This window comes from Trichoplusia ni, chromosome 8 (genome assembly GCF_003590095.1).
Source record: "Trichoplusia ni isolate ovarian cell line Hi5 chromosome 8, tn1, whole genome shotgun sequence".
Taxonomy (NCBI): Eukaryota; Metazoa; Arthropoda; class Insecta; order Lepidoptera; family Noctuidae; genus Trichoplusia; species Trichoplusia ni.
In genome coordinates, this window is record NC_039485.1 from 12,998,785 (window position 1) to 13,008,857 (window position 10,073).

Below are 10,073 nucleotides of genomic sequence, written 5' to 3' on the forward strand. Positions count from 1 at the left end.
ACTTTGAAACACCTGTTGTCAAAAAGTATTAAAATAAAATACCTAAAAATAAGGTTCTGTAAACAAAAAACAACCTAAATAGATTTTTATTTAAAACTCAATGTTACATATAGGTTACATCATGAAAAGTGTAAAGGTTTAGTTGAAGATTTAAGAAAGTCATTTACTTCTTCAAATAATTGATGTGTGTATGTATGTTTACTAGTTGGATGTGCAATATTGTTAATATCTATTGTTAGATGCATTATGTGTATGCATCAGTATAACATCTTTGGATGAGCCTTTAATAAAGGAACAATAAAATGATTTCCAAGTCTTATTCAGCACAACCTTTTAGTTTAAATAAGCGTTAATAAATATAATAAGAGTGAATTTTGTTAGGGGCGACATGTATTCGCAACCAAAATGTAACTTGGAACTATTTTATTCTTAATTTCATCGGTATCCTCTTGATGCCATTCTTTCGATAACATGCATTGCACCAGATACGAGGTATGTGTCAGCATGCAAATTTTTCAAACTAGCTATAAGATTTCTTCTATCAATTTTTTGTAATTCTTTAAGTGATTGCCTTGTTTGAGTGGTCATGTAGGGTAGAACTAAGCAGCCAAGACCGAGAACTTTACATCTTACGCAGTTTTTCCAAATTTCAACTAAATCTTCATCTTTTATGATAGGACAAATAGGCAAAAGATTAATAGCATTTAAACATTTTATTCTCTGGCGTTCTGTTATTGGATAGTCTGCACGTTGGAATGGTGATAATATAACAGCTCGCCATGCAGTGATTATCACGGTATCAAGCTGTGATGTTAGTTTCAATAATAATGGAATCATATCTTCATACAATCCAGCGCGTAATAGAAGTGGGATAAGACTGCGGATTATATGCGGTGACCCAAATTTGCATGCAAGTTCTGTGGCTGTCTTCAAACCATCTGCATTTCCTTCAGTCGCTTGCAAAAGCTGTTCTAGACCACGAATTTTGTCATGCATAAATGTGGCTGCAATCCATGGCATGTCTATACTCTCCAAGTTAACCACGCTGAGCAGTTCCAAGAGGGATAACCACAAAGCATCTCTTTCGCGGTTAGCGACCTTTATTGCGGTATCTGTGTCGACTATGCTCATCAAACATTGGAGAGCTCTTAACTTTTTAGACTTATTGTTGTCACTTTCATCATCAAATGCAATGCGCGATAAATATATGGCTCCCATCTTCGGACAAGTTGCTTTTAAAATATACTTTGCTGTCATTAATTCTTTAATATTCAAAACAGTAATATTTCTGTTGTCTGCTTTTGATTTATCGAGGATACTTTCTAATATTTGAATTCTTATTGAACTGACATTTATTCCATTCTTATCTGCTATTTCATTCACAGCGCGATTTACATCATGTCTATTCATTTTAGATACAAAGTCTGGATGTAAGTACATTGATCGAATTAGTTGAGCTGGCTCTGTAGAAAGTCGGACGAGTTCTTCGCAAGCCCAATCAATTTTGTATAAAGCGTGACGTGTAGATAATGTTGCATGCAGACGTTCCATTTGCCGTACTGCCCGATTACCTGGTTGAAGCGCCGCCCAGCGTTGGGCAAATTGGTAGCACAAATGAGCTGCAGCTACTTGGTCTGCACCACGGGCGCATCCTTGGAGCACATAAAATAAACACGCTCCAGCCCATTCCATATTAGCAATATGTCTGACACATCTATGTGCAGCGCGAAGGAGAGGTTCTTCTTGACTTGTTAGGCGCCATGGCTCATTTTTGGTATCCGAATCAGCATCATCATTGCGCTTTCGTGAGGTCATTGTTTGTTTTACTGCGTTACTGCAGATCATATCTCTTGCGGTTTGCGAATCTGAATCCAAAGCAAGTAAAGCAACAGCAGGAATCCAACGTTCATAAGTCTCTAGAGTTATTTCCGACTTTAAGTTTGACCACATATCTTCCCTCATAAACAGATGAAAAGGTAATCTGAAATGTCCAATTTCAGGAAACATTCCCTTTACGGAAAATAGTTCGTATTCATATTGTTTGGGAGTGCTTTTACGTTTGTATTCTTTAAGAAAATGTAACAAGAAGTATTCTTTTGTATTTCTGACTTCAATAGTTGTACCAAAAATTAAACGGTATACACATAGAAAGACTTCGTAGTAATAGGGATTAATGGACACTGTACGACCATGTAAGGATACTTCACCATTTTTCCAAAAATCGTTTAAAATATCTTTTAAAAACTCTCGGTTTTCTATACTATCCCATATTATAAAACATTTGTTTAGACATTTTTCGTCATTATCAAAAATAATTTGCCGGTGACCCAATTCATCAGTATATATTTTATATTTCAATTCCCACGTCGATAGCAAAGCAATTAATTGAAGCGATAAGCCGTCGTTAGTCGAAATATTTAAGACTCTACATAGTTCTGCAAGCCGTTCGAAACAAGTATCTGGATATTGTAACAACACAAAGAACAAAATAACCTTAACGTCCCAAGTTTCTTCACTATTCTCAGGTAATGCAACATCTGCCAAGTTGATGTTGAATTTGGATTTGAGTATATACTGGGGAGGATAAGACACAGAATTTCCTATTTCTTTACTTAAAGAGTCGTTATCGAAAACAAATGTTCTTCGAATTGGCGGTAATGAGAGATAGCCGAGTATATTAGGAGATAAACATTCATTTTGTCCTCTTAGCGCTTCGAGAACGCAAATGTTATCTTCTTCATAAATTCTCATTATAAGCAGTAGATTTGTCATCAATACTTCATCCAGTTCTTGATTAGCAACAACTTTTGCTAATAGCCTTCTTGCTATCTCAGACATATCTTCTTGAAAAGTCGGTTTATTGTATTCAGAATCAACTAAGAAGTTCGAGATCATTCTTAGGGCTGTAAAATCGCATTTACTGTGAATGTTCGTCAAATTACTGTCAATTTTTCTTGGATATTCGAGAATTTTGTAGAACTGTATGATATCATTAACAGCAGTACTTGATGCAATCGGTAAAAATATGTAATGAAACTTCCAAGCTATTGACAAATTCTTAACAATTATACTGGCGTTTATAAGGCTGTTCAATAGGGATAGTTGTTTCAGTAAACTATGAAGATATTCTTCACTGCAATTAGCGGCTAGTTCTATGAGAACATCATAAGAATTCAATAATAGACTGCAATTTTCGCCAAATTGAAATTGTAATAGAACTGCAATGAAATCATCAACTGATACATCTTTGGTACAGAAGGATCTTATGAGACATTCAACAAGTTTGCGTACCTGGTGACATGTAGATGTGCTTCGTAATAGAGACATGAGTACTGAATGTTGGGACTTACATGCATGCTTGAGTTGAATAACACTTCCTCCACGTCCAGAACTCGCAGAAGCACCAGCTTCTGATATCCAAGTGTTAACTGCATTTTCGCACGCATTTTCATTATACATATCATTCATGCTTAGTAATAAATTGTAGGAGTTCTTGTAATTATACCTCGTTATTAAATTATTCATTTCAATTTCATGGACAAGCTGTGTTCCTTTTATGAAATCAATGTAATTTCTTTCAATGACCAAGTTACTTGTGGGTTCACAAATTATTTGGTCATACTTTGCTACTACTGCCTTCAGCAATAGTGATTTTTCCTTAAATGACAAATTGTTGAAATAATTCAAAGCTGTTCTTGTTTCACTGTCTTTGAGGCATCTTTCTATGTATAAGGCATTTCCATAATTTGTATAAATAGGCATAACACTAGTAATTATTTTTAAATCATTCAATTCAATAACAGGTGCGCCGATTATTTTATGTAGTACTAACATGTAATCAGTACAGTTCATTGGGAAATTGTATTTTTTTAGTACTACTTTAACATTAGCGTAATTGATTTCCTTTTGTATTTCAGTAGAAAGCAGTCTCTCAGAATCAGAAATAGTAAAATTTTTCGTAGTGTCCGCGACAGTGGCAATAGCTAATTCAAGTACAGATGGGTTCCAAGGAACATCTAAAACTTTCAAAACTTGAAGTAAACATTCAAGCTTACAGTTGTAAGAATGAAAAGATTTTAGCAGCATTGCCAAGCGGATCCCATCTATGCCTCCCCCGCTACTGGCTGCTTCACTTTCAATGTAGGAACTTAGAATTTCATCCAAATCAAACATATGCTGCATAGCATAAGATGGCAGGTAGTTCTGCAAAAATCCTTGTAGATCTTCGGTGTAACAGCGGCGTAACATAATCAAAGCAACTTCATTAGAACCCAGAGAGCTTAATTCACTTAGTAACATATTAATTTTATAATTGTCTTTCAGTTCCATTATATATGTTATTCTAGTTTTAAGCAAATCAAGATCATCTAATGACAAGGGTCTCAAAGAAATTGACTTCAGTGAAGTTTCCAAGATTACTATGATTTCTTCTGCAAACTTTAAACCTATTTTTGGCCAAAAAGCAGACTGCTCTAACATAAAAACCCTTTCACTGGCCCACCTAACAAATAAATCAATGTAAAATGGATTCTGTTCTAACAGAGAAGGTGTAAAGTTTTTCAGCCAAATTATTATTGAAGCCAATTTTGTGCTGCTGCTTATAGCATTCAGTATATTCACTACATCATCAGAACTAACTACCAGCTTCAGTTGAGAATACTTTAACCAACAAATGGATGCTATATCAAAGTCAAGCTTTTGTATGAATGTAATGCATAGGTCTTTGAAGTTCTGCTCAAATAAATTTACATTTTCATATGAATTATTACCAGTGAAATGGATATACTCAATCAAATCTATTTTAATTGACAAATCACTGACCATGTTGATAAGGTCATTATCATTGGTTAAAGATATTCTTTTTTGAAGTGGATATAACAATGTTTTATAGTTGATGCTATATTGGCAAAGTATTTGTATAAATTCAATAAGAAACTTGAAATCATCAATGGATTCAAACAATGGTTGTATCTGTGGTAAAACACTCCCAGGTTTAGAAGTAGCTGATACTGCATCAATGATAGCCTTCAATTGTGTTTTAAGGGTGTCTTGAGGTGTCAGAGTTTGATCAAAACTTGAAGAATGATCATTACCTGATTGTTTAATTGATGATTGTGAAAATCCAGCACAGAAGATCTGCACCTGAAATGATATAGGTAATTTGCATTTTTTTAAAGAACAAAGCAATATTTTTCAAAGTTTTGGGAAGCACTAATTATTATCAATACATGTGTACTGGAGACAAAATAGAAAATTCTACTTATCTTGGTGTCAGTTTATATTAAATAATTAAGAAAGACTAAAACCAAAATATTACATGCAGGATCCTGCTCCCAGTTTTATTTACTTTGAATTTGCTTCAGTAAGTTTTAACCGAAAAGTGGTTTTTATGATCCTTGAGATAGGAGCAAATTGTTTTCAAATATTAGGGAGAATTTAGTATTATTTACCTGCATCATTTTCTTTTAGGTAAATTTTGCTGAACTTAAGATTCCAGCATTGTTTAACAACTATATATGTTCAAAATAATTATTACTAGAGTCCCATTAACTTACCTCTTCTTTATTCCACAGTAAGTAATAGAACAAGTCATTGTAGGTCAAAACTGGATAATATTTTGCTTCTGTTGACTCAAATTCATGAACTATTTCAGATTCCTTCAAATCAACAATCCACATATTAGTATCATTAGAAAGAATCACTAGTTCCCTCAATGATTCAATATTTTTAAAATGGCTTTCAGCTGATATGACTTCAGTCAAGCCAGATACTGGACATTTCACCTTTAAAAATCTATCTTCTATGTAAATTTTCATTCCACATGCAGAAATATTATCTTTTTCTTTAAAAATATATTGAGACTTGTGTGTCTTCTTGAAAGGGACAGAAACTTGATCTGTACTCTTACCCAATAAGTCTTTTAATTCATTAGTATGAATAGGTATCTCAAAGGAGTCTCCACTTTCACTAGTAAAATACAAACGATCCTTATATCTTGCAATTTGACGAAGTTTGAGACAGGTATTGGTGTCGTTAGTGATTTTAAGTTGTAGACCTTTTAAAACATCTATTGCCATTATATCACCAGACTTTAACACTATCCACATAAAGTTTTCCAGCAGAAGTTTATCTGCAATATCTTGACTAAAATGATAGGCATTACTTTCGTCTTGAATATCTTCATTGTTTGCAATTAGATCCACGATACGAACACAGGTGTTATTTTCAAAAAGTATTAACTTTGGATAAAATATTCGCCCCTCGATGTTAGAGGCAGTATTAACAGTTTTTATTGTTTTCAGTTGCGACAGTGTAACAGTCATGATTAAATTATCACCACTTACGAAATTATAAACATGTGAGAAAACAAAAAGTTTTCCCTCGACGTTATGTGAAATTTGAACTTCGTATTTTGTAAATTCGTAACGATAGATATTTGACAGCTTGTGTACGTTTACCATATTTTTGTAGTGGCTACATTATTCAAAATCGACTAAAAAGCCTAAAACCATTTCGAATTGTGTTCTTTTTTTAAGTTTCTTCAGACTTTTCCACATAATTTGGTTTCAAAACGATTCTTAAAAATGTATACACCACGGAAAAAAAAAATCTTTTGTTTTAAACAGTTTTTATATAGTTGGTTTAAAAGTATTTTTTACATCTAATATATAAAATTCCCGTGTCACGACGTTAGTTACTTTACACCTCCGAAACGGTTCGAGCGATTTTTATGAAATTTTGTATACATATTGGGTAGGTCTGAGAATATAACATCTATTTTTTATACACCTAAGTGTTAAGGATTGGTCACACTAAAAAAAAATATTTTATTTATTGGACGAGTTTTTATTTTTATTTTTTTTTAATAATGTGACATTAAAAATACATACAACTAGAAATAATTTATTAGGCAAAACTATAATTTGCTGGGTCAGCTAGTATTGATATAAAAAAATTAGGATCTCTTCGAAAGCCATTTGAACTTTAATATCTATAATGTTTAGGAAAATAAGAAAAACAAGGACTCCGTTATAAAATATGCATTTAATTTTAATTATTTCTCAAATTTCCTCTTCTGTGGTTTTGACTTTAATCTCCTTTTAATTCCTAGAGATTTTTGTACTTTTGAGTCAATCTCGGCGTGAATTTGATTCTTAGTTTCTCTCATTGCTTGTTGGTAGCTCTCTGACAAGTTTTCTAAAACATTAGCTTCTACTTCACACTGTGGTATTTCAGCTTTTCCACCAGACTGAATGATTTCCTGAAAAATAAAAGGTCCAAATAAATATTGAACTGGGAATGACCAAGTCTAAACTGTTATTTTAAGCAAGCATAACAACTATTACCTTGAATTGATTAACCTGATTTTGTAACAAAATGGTAACAGCATGGCCTAATCGTCCCGCACGCCCAGTACGACCCACTCTATGGATATAGGTTTTTATATTCCTTGGAGGGTCATATGACACAACATAGTTACAGTCTGGGATGTCAATTCCTCTCGCTAGAGCATCTGTTCCAATTAACCTGAAATAATGTACATGGCATTTTATTACATATCCTACAAAAGAAACATAACACCTATACAATAAATTAGATTTTGAAGATAAAAGTTTACTTACACATTAATCTCAGATTGTGTGAATTTTTTCAGCACACTTTCTCTTGTTGCTTTGTCTAAAGCTGATGATAGTTCAGCCACTTTAAATTGCCCTCTACCCCAAGTGTTAAGAAGTACAGCTAACCTATGTGCAGCCTCTGATGCATTCGTGAAGCACAACACTTTGTCCCATTTCTGATTGACTAAGAAATTGTACAGGATGAGTGGTTTGTGTTCAGCTTCACAAGTAACATACTCCTCAGTTAGCTCTTCTGGTGTGGCATACAACCTTATTTGTTCTTCATCTTCATAGTTATTAGACTTTGATGCAGAGAACAACTTTGGTTGGAATAATCCCCACTGCTCTAACTTTTCAGGGTCTTGTGACAATGTGGCTGAGAAAAGAAGTTTATGTGGCGGAGGTTTCTGTTCTACAAGACTATTCCATGTTACATTGGAGTGTCTTCCAGTCATCAACTCATTCTCCAGCTTTATATGCTTATCTACATGATACAGCCAATCATTCTGTATGTGATCCATGATCCTATCTGCTTCATCAATAACTAAGAACTTTAAGTGACTTAAAGTAAATCCTTCTGTGGTTTGTAAGTGTTCCACTAGCCGTCCAGCTGTGCATACAACTATGTCTGCTTCACTAACCCATCCTAGTGTTTCAGCTGAAATCAAAGTTATTGTTAATAAATTTCTTCAAACATTTTTTTATAATATTTTATGTCAACTTAATGTATCATACATACTGTATCTAACAATGTTTTGCTGTTCTTGTTGCATTGGTATTGAGCCACCTAATAAGGCAACTTTTAATCTTGTCTTCATACAGTACTTTTTAAATACTTTGGCCACTTGTGCTGCCAGCTCTTGGACTGGTAAAACAACTAGAGCTCTGATATGGCAACCAATATCATTCATAAGTATCTGAAAAATTTAATGTTTTATTAAATCAAAGTTTAAAGCAGACAATAAAATGTTCCTATTAGTTTTATCCTTCATTTTATACACTAAGCACAATATTATTAGGATAAAGATAAAACTTTAAGCTAAACTCAATAATATATTTACCTGTACTATCGGCAGAACAAATGACAAAGTTTTCCCACTACCGGTAGGTGCTGATACACAAATATCATGAGGCCAGAATGGGTATGTTGATTTATGTTCATTCAAAATAAAAGGCACTACTTTTTCTTGTACTGGAAATAGATTTGTGACTCCTTCACTCATTAATGTTGCTTTTAGAGTGCTGTGCAACCAGTCTTGTTTTTCTACTGGACATGATGCAGTCTTTAAACTTTTTGGCACATTAATTGGATGTGAAAGCCAGTAAGGTAAAACTCTAGATACCTAAAACAGAGATTGTAAGGTAAGATTATGTTTGTTTCCATGAGTAAAATTTTATATGAATTATAAAATTACCTTTGTTTTTTTCTCAAAGTCATTAACTCCTAGCACTTTGAATTCATGAGAAGGTTTAGCCTTTTTACTGGTTTGTTTCTGAATATTATTATCGGTTTTGTCTACTAAAGGCTCTTGCTTTCTTTCAACTGATTCCTCCTGATTTAGAATAGGTTCTGATTTGGGTTCTTCAGCTGGTTTCTGCGGTTTAAGAGTTATCTCATTCAATGTTTTCTTGACTGAGTATGCTGTTTTCCTTTCAGCAATACGTTTCTTCAACCTCTCTAAATGTTTAGCTTCTTGCTCAGCTAAATCTATTTCTTCATCTTTATCTCTATATCTGTAAATAAGCAAAGACATGTGGAATACTTGGAATTTATTCGGAAAATCTTTTAATGGAACGAAATTCTAACATACCTGTTTATTACAAAAAGATCCATTTTGTAATTTAGTATTTAAAATACACAAATCCTGACAGGCGAGGAAATTTACTTAATAAAATAATAGATTTTACTTCGTTTCTTATCACTCATATAACCTCAAATCTAATCTGTCAGTTGTCACTTAGTGTCTAATATAGAGTCTGAAAAAAAATACTAAAATTCAACAGATAATAGAATTAGTAAGTTTATTCCACTCGCACGTCTGACGAGACACAGACTAACTCTATGGTTGGCTCCGTCTGAGTAGATTACAAATTCTTTATCTAAGAAGTACAAGAAAAAAAATCGGTTTCGTCAATATTCTAGGCCTGTGATTAAAGCATTTAATCACAGGCCTAGATTTTAGATTTTAGATTAATTTTTAACATTTAATTAGATCAATGATTAATATAATTCATAAATGTCTTAAAAAACAAATCCTTATCAGGATATTATCACTTTATAACTTTGATGAATATCGACAAACCCTATGCTTTTAATAAGCTTACCATCTTACCAGATTTCTGTTGAAAGTTTAATAACTGCTCGTGCTGTTCCGTCAACATTATCATACCGTGAAAACGATTATAATCTCTACTCTCTAGGATGGGGCATCGATAACCATTTGACAAGTCAAT

The 10,073-nt window shown here is 33.2% G+C and overlaps 2 protein-coding genes across 2 annotated transcripts; both read right to left on the reverse strand.

Moving 5' to 3' along the window:
- Positions 1 to 25: 25 nt before the first annotated feature.
- LOC113496305 lies at positions 26 to 6,610 on the reverse strand. The gene is made up of 2 exons (XM_026875457.1): positions 5,556 to 6,610; positions 26 to 5,142 (listed from the first exon to the last, which is right to left on the reverse strand). The coding sequence occupies exons 1-2, from the start codon at positions 6,459 to 6,461 to the stop codon at positions 436 to 438; spliced, it is 5,613 nt and encodes a 1,870-aa protein (XP_026731258.1). The 5' UTR covers positions 6,462 to 6,610; the 3' UTR covers positions 26 to 435.
- A 415-nt stretch (positions 6,611 to 7,025) lies between these two features.
- On the reverse strand, positions 7,026 to 9,582 carry LOC113496661 (probable ATP-dependent RNA helicase Dbp73D). Its single transcript, XM_026875948.1, has 7 exons — positions 9,431 to 9,582; positions 9,035 to 9,353; positions 8,681 to 8,962; positions 8,359 to 8,536; positions 7,623 to 8,277; positions 7,347 to 7,527; positions 7,026 to 7,261 (listed from the first exon to the last, which is right to left on the reverse strand). Exons 1-7 carry the CDS (start codon positions 9,451 to 9,453, stop codon positions 7,055 to 7,057), a joined length of 1,845 nt encoding a protein of 614 aa, XP_026731749.1. The 5' UTR covers positions 9,454 to 9,582; the 3' UTR covers positions 7,026 to 7,054.
- Between the last annotated feature and the right edge of the window lie 491 nt (positions 9,583 to 10,073).